Source organism: Babylonia areolata, chromosome 14, assembly GCF_041734735.1.
Source record: "Babylonia areolata isolate BAREFJ2019XMU chromosome 14, ASM4173473v1, whole genome shotgun sequence".
In the NCBI taxonomy this organism is placed as follows: domain Eukaryota; kingdom Metazoa; phylum Mollusca; class Gastropoda; order Neogastropoda; family Buccinidae; genus Babylonia; species Babylonia areolata.
Window position 1 is genome coordinate 10,358,840 of NC_134889.1, and position 18,197 is coordinate 10,377,036.

At 44.7% G+C, this 18,197-nt stretch overlaps 1 protein-coding gene across 1 annotated transcript; it reads right to left on the minus strand.

Annotated features, from left to right (window-relative positions):
• Positions 1–1,094: 1,094 nt before the first annotated feature.
• On the minus strand, positions 1,095–15,471 carry LOC143289480 (uncharacterized). The gene is made up of 3 exons (XM_076598458.1): positions 15,009–15,471; positions 4,365–4,463; positions 1,095–1,740 (listed from the first exon to the last, which is right to left on the minus strand). The coding sequence occupies exons 1-3, from the start codon at positions 15,178–15,180 to the stop codon at positions 1,430–1,432; spliced, it is 582 nt and encodes a 193-aa protein (XP_076454573.1). The 5' UTR covers positions 15,181–15,471; the 3' UTR covers positions 1,095–1,429.
• Between the last annotated feature and the right edge of the window lie 2,726 nt (positions 15,472–18,197).

Below are 18,197 nucleotides of genomic sequence, written 5' to 3' on the forward strand. Positions count from 1 at the left end.
TGCATGCACACTGTCAACATTTTCTCTTATTTACTTAGCCCCCAGAAATGGAATATGGCTGCCAACAGAGATGAAATGGTCATGCATGCTAAAAGCCCACTGGTACAAATGAGTGAACTTGGCAGTTGTAGACTACATACTCAGAAGATGACGACTTACGTAAAAACATGCTCAACACTTTCACATTCATACACACTCTCAATACTTTCATACATGTACATGTAAACTGGTTCTTATGAGTCATATTTTTGTTGACATTTTTTTTCCTCATGCAAAATGATTCATTTCTTAACCAAAAGTAAAAAAGATGACAGAACAATAACTGGCCTTGGTAACCCTTGCAAAACACCAAGGAAATGGCCAGATAGCCAATCTGTTGGAACGTTCGGCACAGAAAGAGGGGAAACCAAAAGACCTTACCTACTGACAGACACACTCTCTCGTTTTCCTTTTTTGTCTTTGGAAACATTTCACTTTTCATCCCTCTCTGTACGTGGCTCTAGTTTTAGGGTCAGAAATTGTCTGCCAACAGGAAACATTGTTGGGACACTGTCAGTGGAGTGATGGCCTAGAGGTAACGCATCCGCATAGGAAGCAAGAGAATCTGAGCACGCTGGTTCGAATCACGGCTCAGCCACCAATATTTTCTCCCTCTTCACTAGACTTTGAGTGGTGGTCTGGACGCTAGTCATTCGGATTAGACGATAAACTGAGGTCCGGTGTGCAGCATGCGCCTAGCGCACTTAAAGAAGAACCCACGGCAACAAAAGGGTTGTTCCTGGCAAAATTCTGTAGAAAAATCCACTTCGATAGGAAAAACAAATAAAACTGCACGCAGGAAATTTTTTTTTTAAATGGATGGCGCTGTTGTATAGCAACGCGCTCTCCCTGGGGAGAGCAGACCGAATATCACACAGAGAAATCTGTTGTGATAGAAAGAAATACAAATACAAACACAAAAGTGGATATGATTACTATGGAAAGAGTCCACTGCCATACAATAAATGCACTTGCTTGTCTGTGCACATACACACAAACTGTGGTATACAACAGCGCACACACACACACACACACACAACTTACATACCGAGAAAATAACTAAATTCTGTTTTACTTGCAAATCAGTGATGGGTTATATGTTCACAAATCTGACACTGTGTAAGCTTACAGCATTTTAAGCTTACATGTCACATGTATGCATGAACTCATAAATACATATACACTCCTATCACTAATAAACATATGCAACAAATACATGATGAAAATGACCAAGGGAACAGACTGAGCACAAACAGTGACAGAACCAACAGTAAAGTTACATCTGTCCACTTGAATAAATGAAGGAGCAGAAGAGAGTCACTACAGCCATCAAATAAAGGACAGAGAGAAAGAAATAAAGGTTCCCAAACTACTTCTAACTTCCACGACATCATTTCTTCTTCTTTTTCTTTCCTTTCTTTCCTCCCTTCTTGCCTTTCTTCCCTCCCTTCTTTCCCTTCTTCCCAGATTTCTTTTTCTTCTTCTTCTTTCCCTCGCCTCCTGCGATAGCAAAGTCTGGAATCTCTGGCACTTCGCTGACCTCCTCAATCTCTGGCAGGTCCCCGCCCTGTGCGGCATGCAGCACGTCCCAGGTGTCACTGCTGTAGGGCGCCAGGTCCACCGGCTTCACTTGGGATCGGTTCCTGGCATCCAGCGGTGCCCCGCCCAGCACCAGGTGTTTGACTGTTTCCGTGTGACCTCCTGTGGACAGGTTCAGACAGTCATCACTGAATCTTTTTTTTTTCTTTTCAATTTTTTGTGATTATGGAGAAGTAAGACATTACAGTGAACTCTTTTCAAACTTGGCTAGTTAGGGAAATGGTGGTTGACCACTGCAAGAATCTTTTTAAAACTTTCACCACCATAGGTGACTTGATGAACACCAAGAAGTCAGTTTTTCACATTGTCACAGCTTGACAGCTGCAGCAACTGTACAATGCAACAAGAATCTGACTAACCTTCCTCCATGACCAGGTTTGATATGGATAAGTCCATTGTGTGACTGACAGCATCGGGTCTAAAACATCTGGCCCTGGGGAGTGTTTCACACAGAAACCTGGCAGTGATCACAGGACCACAGGGTCATCCCATCAAAATCTTTTTTCTCACTTTGGCTGTTCTGGGAAAGGAGAAAAATTATCACATTAAATCTTGCTTTAAACATTGGCAAGTTAATGGGAACTGGATAATCACAAAGGATACTTTTCAAACTTCAACTACACTGAAGAGGACTACAAAAAGTTTGATAATTCTTCAAAAGTTGGTTATTATAAGGAGAGGCAAAAATCCCATAGAATCTTTTTTTTTCAAAAAACACTGGCTGCAGGGAAGGGTTGGGTTGGGAGGAAACACCATAGCATCCTTTTTCAAACTTTGGCAGCTTGGCTGAAAGGAAACCTCACATGGGAACAGTTTGGCTGAAAGGAAACCTCACATGGGAACAGTTTGGCTGACAGGAAACCTCACATGGGAACAGTTTGGCTGACAGGAAACCTCACATGGGAACAGTTTGTCTGACAGGAAACCTCACATGGGAACAGTTTGGCTGAAAGGAAACCTCACATGGGAACAGTTTGGCTGAAAGGAAACCTCACATGGGAACAGTTTGGCTGACAGGAAACCTCATATGGGAACAGTTTGGCTGAAAGGAAAACTCACATGGGAACAGTTTGGCTGAAAGGAAACCTCACATGGGAACAGTTTGGCTGAAAGGAAACCTCACATGGGAACAGTTTGGCTGAAAGGAAACTTTACATGGGAACAGTTTGGCTGACAGGAAACCTCACATGGGAACAGTTTGGCTGAAAGGAAACCTCACATGGGAACAGTTTGGCTGACAGGAAACCTCACATGGGAACAGTTTGGCTGAAAGGAAACCTCACATGGGAACAGTTTGGCTGACAGGAAACCTCACATGGGAACAGTTTGGCTGACAGGAAACCTCACATGGGAACAGTTTGTCTGACAGGAAACCTCACATGGGAACAGTTTGGCTGACAGGAAACCTCACATGGGAACAGTTTGGCTGACAGGAAACCTCACATGGGAACAGTTTGGCTGAAAGGAAACCTCACATGGGAACAGTTTGGCTGACAGGAAACCTCACATGGGAACAGTTTGGCTGACAGGAAACCTCACATGGGAACAGTTTGGCTGACAGGAAACCTCACATGGGAACAGTTTGGCTGACAGGAAACCTCACATGGGAACAGTTTGGCTGACAGGAAACCTCACATGGGAACTTTTTTGTTCTCTGGGGAAGGGGATTGGCCTCTCCATGGATTTTTTTTTCAGCCACCCCCAACCCCATCCCCCCAAAAAATATGGCTTGTACATTACCCACCAAAACCATCTGTAACTTAAAAAACAGTTTAAAAGGTTCATTGATAAAGAAAAAAAAAAAGGGGGGGGGGGGGGTGGGGGGGGGGGGGTGGAAGAAAAAGAGCAAAATAATGAAACTACCTCCACTGTAGAAAATCTGGAGAAAAGCCAAGCATTCTTAGCTGGTGTTATTCAAACAATGCATCGCCCCTCTTTTCTTACAGTTTCCATTTCAGTTTTCACACAGTGTCAAAGCAGACGGACAGATTCCAACATCTGCTGTTGGGGAAAAAAGCAGATGTTTGACCTTCGCACAACTGAGTGCATTGATCAGGTCTGGAGAGAGTACCCCATGTTTGTTTAATACATTATCAGGTCTGGAGAGTGTACCCTGTTTGTTTAACACATTATCAGGTCTGGAGAGAGTACCCCATGTTTGTTTAATACATTATCAGGTCTGGAGAGTGTACCCTGTTTGTTTAACACATTATCAGGTCTGGAGAGAGTACCCCATGTTTGTTTAACACATTAACAAAAATGAAAAGAAATAATTTGACAAAATGAACAAATAAGTGAATATATGAAAATAAAGTGAAATTTTACACTCCAGTTTTTAAACTGTGATCCATTTTTCATTTTTGCCCCACAATTCAAGACAGTTGTAAATGATTCTGGGGTGTGAGGTACATGTGTATTTTGTAGTTGTCACTACCCATCTTTTTCAGTGAATAATTTGAACAAGAGGGCAGATTTTTTAGGGATATACAAACAATTGACACCCTCACTCCTAACAGCCCTGCATTTCAACTCCACACCCTCTTCCCCCAGCTCCTCCCCCCAATAAAAAGGTTGGCTGAAACACTAATTCACACAGACATATGCGCATGCATGTACACACACACACGTGCGCGCACACACACACACACACACACACTAAAAAACAAACAAAAGCAATCTGTACACACACACAGCACACAAGCACAGGGACATGTCTTCACTCTCACCCCAGGCAGCGCTGTGCAGTGGTGTCACCGCAGACCCACACTTTGAACTGGGGTCCCCCCCTGCCTCCAACAGCATGCGTACCACCTCTGCATGGCCCCCTGCCGGCACGTACACAGGTCAAGAGAGTGCAGGTAATGATCGTGTAGGTAAAGAGAGTGTTGGTGATGACAGTGTAGGTAATGAGAGTACAGTTCATGATAGTGTAGGTAAAGAGAGTGTAGTGTAGGTAAAGAGAGTACAGGTAATGATAGTGTAGGTAAAAAGAGTGTGTAGTTGATGACAGTGTAGGTAAAAAGGGTGTGTAGGTGATGACAGTGTAGGTAAGAAGAGTGTAGGTGATGACAGTGTAGGTAAGAAGAGTGTAGTGTAGTGTAGGTAAAGAGAATGTAGTATAGGTACAGAGAATGTAGTGTAGGTAAAGAGAGTGCAGTTGATGACAGTGTAGGTAAAAAGGGTGTGTAGGTGATGACAGTGTAGGTAAAGAGAGTGCAAAGAGAGTGCAGTGTAGGTAAAGAGAGTGTAGTGTAGTGTAGGTAAAGAGAGTGCAGTGTAGTGTAGGTAAAGAGAGTGCAGTGTAGATAAAGAGAGTGCAGTGTAGTGTAGGTAAAGAGAGTGCAGTGTAGGTAAAGAGAGTGCAGTGTAGGTAAAGAGAGTGCAGTGTAGGTAAAGAGTGTAGGTAAAGAGAGTGCAGTGCAGTGTAGGTAAAGAGAGTGTAGTGTAGTGTAGGTAAAGAGAGTGCAGTGTAGTGTAGGTAAAGAGAGTGCAGTGTAGGTAAAGAGAGTGCAGTGTAGGCAAAGAGAGTGCAGTGTAGGTAAAGAGTGTAGGTAAAGAGAGTGTAGTGCAGTGTAGGTAAAGAGAGTGCAGTGCAGTGTAGGTAAAGAGAGTGCAGTGTAGTGTAGGTAAAGAGAGTGTAGTGCAGTGTAGGTAAAGAGAGAGTGCAGTGTAGGTAAAGAGAGTGCAGTGCAGTGTAGGTAAAGAGAGTGCAGTGTAGGTAAAGAGAGTGTAGTGCAGTGTAGGTAAAGAGAGTGCAGTGTAGGTAAAGAGAGTGTAGTGCAGTGTAGGTAAAGAGAGTGCAGTGTAGGTAAAGAGAGTGCAGTGCAGTGTAGGTAAAGAGAGTGCAGTGTAGGTAAAGAGAGTGTAGTGCAGTGTAGGTAAAGAGAGTGCAGTGTAGGTAAAGAGAGTGCAGTGTAGTGTAGGTAAAGAGAGTGTAGTGCAGTGTAGGTAAAGAGAGTGCAGTGTAGTGTAGGTAAAGAGAGTGCAGTGTAGGTAAAGAGAGTGCAGTGCAGTGTAGGTAAAGAGAGTGCAGTGCAGTGTAGGTAAAGAGAGTGCAGTGTAGGTAAAGAGAGTGTAGTGCAGTGTAGGTAAAGAGAGTGCAGTGTAGTGTAGGTAAAGAGAGTGTAGTGCAGTGTAGGTAAAGAGAGTGCAGTGCAGTGTAGGTAAAGAGAGTGCAGTGTAGGTAAAGAGAGTGTAGTGCAGTGTAGGTAAAGAGAGTGCAGTGCAGTGTAGGTAAAGAGAGTGCAGTGTAGGTAAAGAGAGTGCAGTGTAGTGTAGGTAAAGAGAGTGTAGTGTAGGTAAAGAGAGTGCAGTGTAGTGTAGGTAAAGAGAGTGCAGTGCAGTGTAGGTAAAGAGAGTGCAGTGTAGTGTAGGTAAAGAGAGTGTAGTGTAGTGTAGGTAAAGAGAGTGCAGTGTAGGTAAAGAGAGTGCAGTGTAGTGTAGGTAAAGAGAGTGCAGTGCAGTGTAGGTAAAGAGAGTGTAGTGTAGGTAAGAGAGTGCAGTGTAGTGAGGTAAAGAGAGTGCAGTGCAGTGTAAGGTAAAGAGAGTGCAGTGCAGTGTAGGTAAAGAGAGTGTAGTGTAGGTAAAGAGAGTGCAGTGTAGTGTAGGTAAAGAGAGTGCAGTGCAGTGTAGGTAAAGAGAGTGCAGTGTAGTGTAGGTAAAGAGAGTGTAGTGTAGTGTAGGTAAAGTAGAGTGCAGTGTAGGTAAAGAGAGTGCAGTGTAGTGTAGGTAAAGAGAGTGTAGTGCAGTGTAGGTAAAGAGAGTGCAGTGCAGTGTAGGTAAAGAGAGTGCAGTGTAGGTAAAGAAGAGTGCAGTGTAGGTAAAGAGAGTGCAGTGGCAGTGTAGGTAAAGAGAGTGCAGTGTAGGTAAAGAGAGTGCAGATGTAGGTAAAGAGAGTGCAGTGCAGTGTAGGTAAAGAGAGTGCAGTGTAGGTAAAGAGAGTGCAGTGTAGTGTAGTAAGAGGAGTGCAGTGTAGGTAAAGAGAGTGCAGTTGTAGGTAAAGAGAGTGCAGTGTAGGTAAAGAGAGTGCAGTGCAGTGTAGGTAAAGAGAGTGCAGTGTAGGTAAAGAGAGTGCAGTGTCAGTGTAGGTAAAGAGAGTGCAGTGTAGGTAGGTAAGTGAGTGCAGTGTAGGTAAAGAGAGTGCAGTGTAGGTAAAGAGAGTGCAGTGCAGTGTAGGTAAAGAGAGTGCAGTGTAGGTAAAGAGAGTGCAGTGTAGGTAAAGAGAGTGCAGTGCAGTGTAGGTAAAGAGAGTGCAGTGCAGTGTAGGTAAAGAGAGTGCAGTGTAGGGTAAAGAGAGTGCAGTGCAGTGTAGGTAAAGAGAGTGCAGTGTAGGTAAAGAGATGAGTGCAGTGTAGGTAAAGAGAGTGCAGTGTAGGTAAGAAAGTGCAGTGCAGTGTAGGTAAAGAGAGTGCAGTGCAGTGTAGGTAAAGAGAGTGCAGTGTAGGTAAAGAGAGTGCAGTGCAGTGTAGGTAAAGAGAGTGCAGTGTAGGTAAAGAGAGTGCAGTGCGTGTAGGTAAAGAGAGTGCAGTGTAGGTAAAGAGAGTGCAGTGTAGTGTAGGTAAAGAGAGTGCAGTGTAGGTAAAGAGAGTGCAGTGCTAGTGTAGGTAAAGAGAGTGCAGTGTAGGTAAAGAGTGTAGTGCAGTGTAGGTAAAGAGAGTGCAGTGTAGTGTAGGTAAAGAGAGTGCAGTGTAGGTAAAGAGAGTGCAGTGCAGTGTAGGTAAAGATGAGTGCAGTGTAGGTAAAGAGAGTGCAGTGTAGGTAAAGAGAGTGTAGTGCAGTGTAGGTAAAGAGAGTGCAGTGTAGTGTAGGTAAAGAGAGTGTAGTGTAGTGTAGGTAAAGAGATGTAGTGCAGTGTAGGTAAAGAGAGTGCAGTGTAGTGTAGGTAAAGAGAGTGAGTGTAGGTAAAGAGAGTGCAGTGCAGTGTAGGTAAAGAGAGTGCAGTGCAGTGTAGGTAAAGAGAGTGCAGTGTAGGTAAAGAGAGTGCAGTGCAGTGTAGGTAAAGAGAGTGCAGTGTAGTGTAGGTAAAGAGAGTGCAGTGCAGTGTAGGTAAAGAGATGCAGTGTAGGTAAGTAGAGATTGCAAGTGCAGTGTAGGTAAAGAGAGTGCAGTGTAGGTAAAGAGAGTGCAGTGCAGTGTAGGTAAAGAGAGTGCAGTGTAGGTAAAGAGAGTGCAGTGTAGGTAAAGAGAGCAGTGCAGTGTAGGTAAAGAGAGTGCAGTGTAGGTAAAGAGAGTGCAGTGTAGTGTAGGTAAAGAGAGTGCAGTGTAGGTAAGAGAGTGCAGTGTAGTGTAGGTAAAGAGAGTGCAGTGTAGTGTAGGTAAAGAGAGTGCAGTGTAGTAGGTAAAGAGAGTGCAGTGCAGTGTAGGTAAAGAGTGAGTGCAGTGTAGGTAAAGAGGAGTGGTAGTGTAGGTAAAGAGAGTGCAGTGTAGTGTAGGTAAAGAGAGTGCAGTGTAGTGTAGGTAAAGAAGAGTGCAGTGTAGGTAAAGAGAGTGCAGTGTAGGTAAAGAGAGTGCGTGTAGTGTAGGTAAAGAGAGTGCAGTGCAGTGTAGGTAAAGAGAGTGCAGTGTAGGTAAGATGCTGTAGGTAAAGAGAGTGTAGTGAGTGTAGGTAAAGAGAGTGCAGTGTAGGTAAAGAGAGTGCAGTGAGTGTAGGTAAAGAGAGGTAGTGCAGTGTAGGTAAAGAGAGTGCAGTGCAGTGTAGGTAAAGAGAGTGCAGTGTAGGTAAAGAGAGTGCAGTGTAGGTAAAGAGAGTGCAGTGCAGTGTAGGTAAAGAGAGTGCAGTGTAGGTAAAGAGAGTATGCAGTGTAGGTAAAGAGAGTGCAGTGCAGTGTAGGTAAAGAGAGTTGCAGTGTAGGTAAAGAGAGTGCAGTGTAGGTAAAGAGAGTGCAGTGTAGTGTAGGTAAAGAGAGTGCAGTGTAGGTAAAGAGAGTGCAGTGTAGGTAAAGAGAGTGCAGTGTAGTGTAGGTAAAGAGAGTGCAGTGTAGGTAAAGAGAGTGCAGTGTGAGGTAAAGAGAGTGCAGTGTAGTGTAGGTAAAGGATAGTGCAGTGCAGTGTAGGTAAAGAGAGTGCAGTGTAGTGTAGGTAAAGAGAGCAGTGCAGTGTAGGTAAAGAGAGGAGTGCAGTGTAGGTAAAGAGAGTGCAGTGTAGGTAAAGAGAGTGCAGTGTAGTGTAGGTAAAGAGAGTGCAGTGTAGGTAAAGAGAGTGCAGTGCAGTGTAGGTAAAGAGGAGTGCAGTGTAGGTAAAGAGAGTGCAGTGCAGTGTAGGTAAAGAGAGTGCAGTGTAGGGTAAAGAGAGTGCAGTGTAGTTGTAGGTAAAGAGAGTGTCAGTGTAGGTAAAGAGAGGTGTAGTGCAGTGTAGGTAAAGAGAGTGCAGTGTAGGTAAAGAGAGTGCAGTGCAGTGTAGGTAAAGAGAGTGCAGTGTAGGTAAAGAGAGTGCAGTGTAGGTAGGAAGAGAGTGCAGTGCAGTGTAGGTAAAGAGAGTGCAGTGTAGGTAAAGAGAGTGCAGTGCAGTGTAGGTAAAGAGAGTGCAGTGTAGGTAAAGAGAGTGCAGTGTAGTGTAGGTAAAGAGAGTGCAGTGTGTAGGTAAAGAGAGTGCAGTGTAGGTAAAGAGAGTGCAGTGCAGTGTAGGTAAAGAGAGTGCAGTGTAGGTAAAGAGAGTGCAGTGTAGGTAAAGAGAGTGCAGTGCAGTGTAGGTAAAGAGAGTGCAGTGTAGGTAAAGAGAGTGCAGTGTAGGTAAAGAGAGTGCAGTGCAGTGTAGGTAAAGAGAGTGCAGTGTAGGTAAAGAGAGTGCAGTGCAGTGTAGGTAAAGAGAGTGCAGTGTAGGTAAAGAGAGTGCAGTGTAGGTAAAGAGAGTGCAGTGCAGTGTAGGTAAAGAGAGTGCAGTGCAGTGTAGGTAAAGAGAGTGCAGTGTAGGTAAAGAGAGTGCAGTGCAGTGTAGGTAAAGAGAGTGCAGTGTAGGTAAAGAGAGTGCAGTGTAGGTAAAGAGAGTGCAGTGTAGGTAAAGAGAGTGCAGTGTAGGTAAAGAGAGTGCAGTGTAGTGTAGGTAAAGAGAGTGTAGTGCAGTGTAGGTAAAGAGAGTGCAGTGTAGGTAAAGAGAGTGCAGTGTAGGTAAAGAGAGTGCAGTGCAGTGTAGGTAAAGAGAGTGCAGTGTAGGTAAAGAGAGTGCAGTGTAGGTAAAGAGAGTGCAGTGCAGTGTAGGTAAAGAGAGTGCAGTGTAGGTAAAGAGAGTGCAGTGTAGTGTAGGTAAAGAGAGTGCAGTGTAGTGTAGGTAAAGAGAGTGCAGTGTAGGTAAAGAGAGTGCAGTGTAGTGTAGGTAAAGAGAGTGCAGTGTAGGTAAAGAGAGTGCAGTGCAGTGTAGGTAAAGAGAGTGCAGTGCAGTGTAGGTAAAGAGAGTGCAGTGTAGGTAAAGAGAGTGCAGTGCAGTGTAGGTAAAGAGAGTGCAGTGTAGTGTAGGTAAAGAGAGTGCAGTGCAGTGTAGGTAAAGAGAGTGCAGTGTAGTGTAGGTAAAGAGAGTGTAGTGTAGTGTAGGTAAAGAGAGTGCAGTGTAGGTAAAGAGAGTGCAGTGTAGTGTAGGTAAAGAGAGTGTAGTGCAGTGTAGGTAAAGAGAGTGCAGTGCAGTGTAGGTAAAGAGAGTGCAGTGTAGGTAAAGAGAGTGCAGTGTAGGTAAAGAGAGTGTAGTGCAGTGTAGGTAAAGAGAGTGCAGTGTAGGTAAAGAGAGTGCAGTGTAGGTAAAGAGAGTGCAGTGCAGTGTAGGTAAAGAGAGTGCAGTGTAGGTAAAGAGAGTGCAGTGTAGTGTAGGTAAAGAGAGTGCAGTGTAGTGTAGGTAAAGAGAGTGCAGTGTAGGTAAAGAGAGTGCAGTGTAGGTAAAGAGAGTGCAGTGTAGTGTAGGTAAAGAGAGTGCAGTGTAGGTAAAGAGAGTGCAGTGCAGTGTAGGTAAAGAGAGTGCAGTGTAGTGTAGGTAAAGAGAGTGCAGTGCAGTGTAGGTAAAGAGAGTGCAGTGTAGGTAAAGAGAGTGCAGTGTAGGTAAAGAGAGTGCAGTGTAGTGTAGGTAAAGAGAGTGCAGTGTAGTGTAGGTAAAGAGAGTGCAGTGCAGTGTAGGTAAAGAGAGTGCAGTGTAGGTAAAGAGAGTGCAGTGTAGGTAAAGAGAGTGCAGTGTAGTGTAGGTAAAGAGAGTGCAGTGTAGGTAAAGAGAGTGCAGTGCAGTGTAGGTAAAGAGAGTGCAGTGTAGGTAAAGAGAGTGCAGTGCAGTGTAGGTAAAGAGAGTGCAGTGTAGGTAAAGAGAGTGCAGTGTAGGTAAAGAGAGTGCAGTGTAGTGTAGGTAAAGAGAGTGCAGTGCAGTGTAGGTAAAGAGAGTGCAGTGTAGTGTAGGTAAAGAGAGTGCAGTGCAGTGTAGGTAAAGAGAGTGCAGTGTAGGTAAAGAGAGTGCAGTGTAGTGTAGGTAAAGAGAGTGCAGTGTAGGTAAAGAGAGTGCAGTGCAGTGTAGGTAAAGAGAGTGCAGTGTAGGTAAAGAGAGTGCAGTGCAGTGTAGGTAAAGAGAGTGCAGTGTAGGTAAAGAGAGTGCAGTGTAGTGTAGGTAAAGAGAGTGCAGTGTAGGTAAAGAGAGTGTAGTGCAGTGTAGGTAAAGAGAGTGCAGTGTAGGTAAAGAGAGTGCAGTGCAGTGTAGGTAAAGAGAGTGCAGTGTAGGTAAAGAGAGTGCAGTGTAGGTAAAGAGAGTGCAGTGCAGTGTAGGTAAAGAGAGTGCAGTGTAGGTAAAGAGAGTGCAGTGCAGTGTAGGTAAAGAGAGTGCAGTGTAGGTAAAGAGAGTGCAGTGCAGTGTAGGTAAAGAGAGTGCAGTGTAGGTAAAGAGAGTGCAGTGTAGTGTAGGTAAAGAGAGTGCAGTGTAGGTAAAGAGAGTGCAGTGTAGGTAAAGAGAGTGCAGTGTAGTGTAGGTAAAGAGAGTGCAGTGTAGTGTAGGTAAAGAGAGTGCAGTGTAGGTAAAGAGAGTGCAGTGCAGTGTAGGTAAAGAGAGTGCAGTGTAGGTAAAGAGAGTGTAGTGCAGTGTAGGTAAAGAGAGTGCAGTGTAGTGTAGGTAAAGAGAGTGCAGTGTAGGTAAAGAGAGTGCAGTGTAGTGTAGGTAAAGAGAGTGCAGTGTAGTGTAGGTAAAGAGAGTGCAGTGTAGGTAAAGAGAGTGCAGTGTAGTGTAGGTAAAGAGAGTGCAGTGTAGGTAAAGAGAGTGCAGTGTAGTGTAGGTAAAGAGAGTGCAGTGTAGGTAAAGAGAGTGCAGTGTAGGTAAAGGGAGCGCAGTGTAGGTAAAGAGAGTGCAGTGTAGTGTAGGTAAAGAGAGTGTAGTGCAGTGTAGGTAAAGAGAGTGTAGTGCAGTGTAGGTAAAGAGAGTGCAGTGTAGTGTAGGTAAAGAGAGTGCAGTGTAGGTAAAGAGAGTGCAGTGTAGGTAAAGGGAGTGCAGTGTAGGTAAAGAGAGTGCAGTGTAGGTAAAGGGAGTGCAGTGTAGGTAAAGAGAGTGTAGTGCAGTGTAGGTAAAGAGAGTGTAGTGCAGTGTAGGTAAAGAGAGTGCAGTGTAGGTAAAGAGAGTGCAGTGCAGTGTAGGTAAAGAGAGTGTAGTGTAGGTAAAGAGAGTGTAGTGTAGTGTAGGTAAAGAGAGTGCAGTGTAGGTAAAGAGAGTGTAGTGTAGTGTAGGTAAAGAGAGTGCAGTGTAGGTAAAGAGAGTGTAGTGTAGTGTAGGTAAAGAGAGTGCAGTGTAGTGTAGGTAAAGAGAGTGCAGTGTAGGTAAAGAGAGTGTAGTGTAGTGTAGGTAAAGAGAGTGCAGTGTAGGTAAAGAGAGTGTAGTGTAGTGTAGGTAAAGAGAGTGTAGTTGATGATAGTGTAGGTAAAGAGAGTGTAGTTGATGATAGTGTAGGTAAAGAGAGTGCAGTTGATGATAGCGTAGGTAAAGAGAGTGTAGTGTAGGTAAAGAGAGTGTAGTTGATGATAGTGTAGGTAAAGAGAGTGCAGTGCAGTGTAGGTAAAGAGAGTGTAGTGTAGGTAAAGAGAGTGTAGTGTAGGTAAAGAGAGTGTAGTGTAGGTAAAGAGAGTGCAGTGCAGTGTAGGTAAAGAGAGTGTAGTGTAGGTAAAGAGAGTGTAGTTGATGATAGTGTAGGTAAAGAGAGTGTAGTGTAGGTAAAGAGAGTGTAGTTGATGATAGTGTAGGTAAAGAGAGTGTAGTTGATGATACTGTAGGTAAAGAGAGTGCAGTTGATGATAGTGTAGGTAATGAGAGTGCAGTTGATGATAGTGTAGTCAATAGAATAGAATAGAATAGAATAGAATATGTCTTTATTATCAAGTGTACCGGGGTCACAAGGAATATTGGGGGGAATAGTACATAACAAAGTATGAACATAAATCGAAAATCACAAACACAAACACAGATACAGTAAAAATAAGATACATACAAGTGCATATCAATATAAAAAATTGTGCATATTCACACATGCACCCACTGCACACACACACACACACACTTGCACGGGCGCACACACACACACATACACACACACACACTCTCTCTCTCTCTCTCTCTCACACACACATATGTTGACAAAACTAAGATTTGGTGTCTCAGACATTGCAAATCACTGCTCTAGATTTAATGATAGAAGAGTCAATAAAATGTTATGTCGGTTATGCCATGACAGTGAGGAAGATGAAATTCACTTTATGCTTGGCTGTCCTGTTCTTCATGACTTGAGGAAGAAATATATTCAGCCTAAATATTTTCATAATCCATGTTGCTTCAGATTTAATATGCTTATGTCCTCTAGAAATGAAATTGTACTAAATAATCTGGCATTCTACATTTACAAAGCTCTTCAATGATTACCTTTGGTTGCAACTTAGACTACAGTAGACTACAAAAGAAATGCGAAAGTTTCCTGAAAACAATTATTATTATCTATAACTCGATGTTTTATCTCATTATTTATATGTGTGATTGAAGTAGCTTATGTTTGCCCCCTTCAGTTAGGGGCCTTGGCCTAATCTGAATAAAATTTTTGCATTTTCGCATTCTCTCTCTCACACACACACATACGCACACATTTGAACAGAAGCCGCATATTACATGTGGATGGGGCTGATGACTAGATCTTCAGGTAGATGGTTGTTGATAACACAGTTCTATTTATCATACTGGATTTGTTCAAGAGACAGGGCATTGACTGCTTTGGGGAAAAAGCTACTGGAGAAGTGATTGGTTTTCGTCCTTATACTTCTGTACCATCAACCAGAGGGGAGCATCTCGAAAATCCCAAAAGCTGGATGTGATTTGTCCTGGCTGATTGATTTTGCTTTTTGAGTAGCCGCTTATAATATATGTTGTGTAGAGAAGGTAGATCAGCCCTGGTAATCTTGGTGGCAGTGTTTATGATTGTTAAGGGCTGCAACTTCTGCCTTGGAAATGTTTCCATACCAAACAGTAATAGCGAAGGTTAGAACACTTTCAATGACTGCTCGGTAGAAATCAACCATGATTTCTTTTTTAATTCCAAACTTTTTGAGGCGCCGAAAAAGGTACAGGCGCTGTTGTGCTTTCTTAACAATTTTTTAGTGTAAGTAAATGAGAATGTAGATAATGGAGTCTAGGAATTGATAGTTTGAATAAAAAGGGTGTAGGTAATGAGAATGTAGGTAAAAATCATGTAGGTAATGAGAATGAAGATATTGAGAGTGTAAGTAAAAAGGGTGCAGGTAATGAGAATGTAGATAATGAGAGTGTAGTTAATGAGAATTAAGGTAAAAAGGGTTTAGCTAATGAGAATGTAGGTAAAAAGAATGTATTTAATGAGAATGTTGGCAATGAGAGTGTATATAATAAGAATGAAGGATAATTGGGTGTATGCAATGAGAACATAGGTAAAAAAAGGTGTAGGTAATGGGAATGTAGGTAATAAGAGTGCATGTAATGAGGATGAAGGTAAAATGGGTGTAGGTAATGAGAATGTAGGTATAAAGAGTGTGGGTAAAAAGATTGTCTAAAAATATCTGATTTCACTTGCTGCAACACTGCATATCACTTGCTGCCATGGATTTATTGGTTAACATCACAGAGTAAGATTTGATGATTTTCAGTTTGAACCATTTGCAGAGCTAGAGACAGACTTTTACACGCAACTGACACACCTGGAGGAATCTGGTGAACAGTTCTTCTGCACACACACACACACTACAATACACTTCAAACACACACACACACACTCCTTCCCCCTGACCCCCACCCCACATCTTCCCCACCGCCCCCCCGCATCCCCCCCTCCCTCACACACCAAAACTCCACACACAACACGAACTATGATATTCCATGCAGACCACAGCAGAAAGGTCTCACGAGGTGCCCCCACTGACCCTTGCCAGCGGCGTTGAGGGCCGTGTCGCCCAGCTCACTCCGCACATTCACGTTCACTCGTTTCCTCAACAGTTTCCGCACCATGGAGATGTCCCCTCTTCCCGAAGCGCTCACCAGTCGCCTCTCCGTCTCCAGGTTCAAATACACGGTGGAAAGTGCGAACGTACCCATGGCTTGACCACGCTCTGGCCAGGCTGGCGGGAGGACGGACGGTGGAAAAGTTTGAAAATTGTTTTCTTGTTTTTAGCGTCGTGTTGTTGTTTTCATGATGGCAGAGTTGTGTTGTCAAGCACGCTGAGCTAGAGTTGTCTACCTTGGTTCCTTCGGAGCTAGAACATTTGGCTCGGTGGTAGTTACGTACATAGTAGGAGCAGCAGTTGTACCAGTAGTATTTAGTCGCAATTGTTGTCGTTGTTATAATAAAGGGACTGGCTCAAGCTTTAGGCTCGCAACTTTTAAACGTCCATTTTCTCGAAGACTATCACAATGCTTATATCTGTTGGATTTGCATGTGTTTGTTCTGTCATTTCATTTCAAGTGGGGTGAGGACCAGGCCTCAACCCTGAGTTGTACTGATCAGTGGTGAGCTCAGAACACCTTTCCATCTTGTATTTGTATTTCTTTTTATCACAACAGATTTCTCTGTGTGAAATTCGGGCTGCTCTCCCCAGGGAGAGCGCGTCGCTACACTACAGCGCCACCCATTTTTTGTTATTTTTTCCTGCGTGCAGTTTTATTTGTTTTTCCTATTGAAGTGGATTTTTCTACAGAATTTTGCCAGGAACAACCCTTTTGTTGCTGTGGGTTCTTTTACGTGCGCTAAGTGCATGCTGCACACGGGACCTCAGTTTATTGTCTCATCCGAATGACTAGCGTCCAGACCACCACTCAAGGTCTAGTGGATGGGGAGAAAATATCGGCGGCTGAGCCATGATTGGAACCAGTGCGCTCAGATTCTCTCGCTTCCTAGGCGGACGTGTTAACTCTAGGCCATCACTCCACATCTTCCATCAGATTGGTGGATTGCTGAAGGTTCCTATATTACACAGGCGATCATTTTGTGCAAGCAATGCTTTTTAAAAATCATAATTTTTTGTTGTTGTCGATCTTGCAAGTTACCTAGCTCTCACATGTGTGTGTGTGTGTGTGTGTGTTGCTGTCGCAAGCACATTACAGGCATTCAAACTTTCCATACCCATGGTTTTCATTTCTTGTTAGAGATGTCTTTGTCTCATATGTGTGTGCTTGTTCTGGTTGTGAATGTGTATGTCATAGTGTGTGTGTGTGTGTGTGTGTGTGTGTGTGTGTGTGTGTGCGTGCGTGCGTGTGTGTGTGCGTGCATACATATGTAAAGCTCTGTCAAAGTACTTTTATTCTATTTTGTGTGTGTGTGTGTGTGTGTGTGTGTGTGCGCGCGCGCACACATCTGTCAGTGTATGTGTGTGTGAGTGTTTGTGTGTTTTCTTGCATCTGTTTTTTTAAGCCAAAGAACCTCCACAGATCACTGTGATGCATCACTATGGTTCCATTTTTCTGTCACTGTCAGGACCCAGTGTTTCCTGCTCTGTGTCGTCCACACGGCCTGTCTGTCACCCATCAACAGCCCTCACTGATGACCATACCCATCATCAGCACCCCTCACTGATGACCATACCCATCATCAGCACCCCTCACTGATGACCATACCCATCATCAGCCTTCACTGACCACCATACCCATCAACAACCCTCACTGACCACCATACCCATCAGCACCCCTCACTGACCACCATACCCATCAGCACCCCTCACTGACCACCATACCCATCATCAGCCCTCACTGACCACCATACCCATCATCAGCCCTCACTGACCACCATACCCATCATCAGCACCCCTCACTGACCACCATACCCATCAGCACCCCTCACTGACCACCATACCCATCATCAGCCCTCACTGACCACCATACCCATCATCAACAGCCCTCACTGACCACCATACCCATCATCAGCCCTCACTGACCACCCTACCCATCATCAGCCCTCACTGACCACCATACCCATCATCAGCCCTCACTGACCACCATACCCATCAGCACCCCTCACTGACCACCATACCCATCATCAGCCCTCACTGACCACCATACCCATCATCAACCCTTACTGACCACCATACCCATCATCAGCCCTCACTGACCACCATACCCATCATCAGCCCTCACTGACCACCATACCCATCATCAGCACCCCTCACTGACCACCATACCCATCATCAACCCTTACTGACCACCATACCCATCATCAGCCCTCACTGACCACCATACCCATCATCAGCCCTCACTGACCACCATACCCATCATCAGCACCCCTCACTGACCACCATACCCATCATCAACAGCCCTCACTGACCACCATACCCATCATCAGCACCCCTCACTGGCCACCATACCCATCATCAACCCTCACTGACCACCATACCCATCATCAGCCCTCACTGACCACCATACCCATCATCATCAACCCTCACTGACCACCATACCCATCATCAGCCCTCACTGACCACCATACCCATCATCATCAACCCTCACTGACCACCATACCCATCATCAGCACCCCTCACTGGCCACCGTACCCATCATCAACCCTCATTGACGACCATACCCATCATCAACCCTTACTGACCACCATACCCATCATCAGCCCTCACTGACCACCATACCCATCATCAGCCCTCACTGACCACCATACCCATCATCATCAGCCCTCACTGACCACCATACCCATCATCAGCACCCCTCACTGACCACCATACCCATCATCATCACCCCTCACTGACCACCATACCCATCATCATCAGCCCTCACTGACGACCATACCCATCATCATCACCCCTCACTGACCACCATACCCATCATCATCAGCCCTCACTGACGACCATACCCATCATCATCAGCCCTCACTGACCACCATACCCATCATCATCAGCCCTCACTGACGACCATACCCATCATCAGCCCTCACTGACCACCATACCCATCATCATCAGCCCTCACTGACCACCATACCCATCATCAACAGCCCTCACTGACCACCATACCCATCATCATCAGCCCTCACTGACCACCATACCCATCATCAACAGCCCTCACTGACGACCATACCCATCATCAGCCCTCACTGACCACCATACCCATCATCATCAGCCCTC

Coding starts and splice junctions, on each gene's coding strand:
- LOC143289480 (XM_076598458.1), bottom strand. CDS start 15,180: ATGGGTACGTTCGCACTTTCCACCGTGTATTTGAACCTGGAGACGGAG. Junction 4,464..15,008: donor CCTCAACGCCGCTGGCAAGG/GTCAGTGGGGGC, acceptor ACGTGCCGGCAG/GGGGCCATGCAGAGGTGGTA. Junction 1,741..4,364: donor ACTGCACAGCGCTGCCTGGG/GTGAGAGTGAAG, acceptor ACCTGTCCACAG/GAGGTCACACGGAAACAGTC.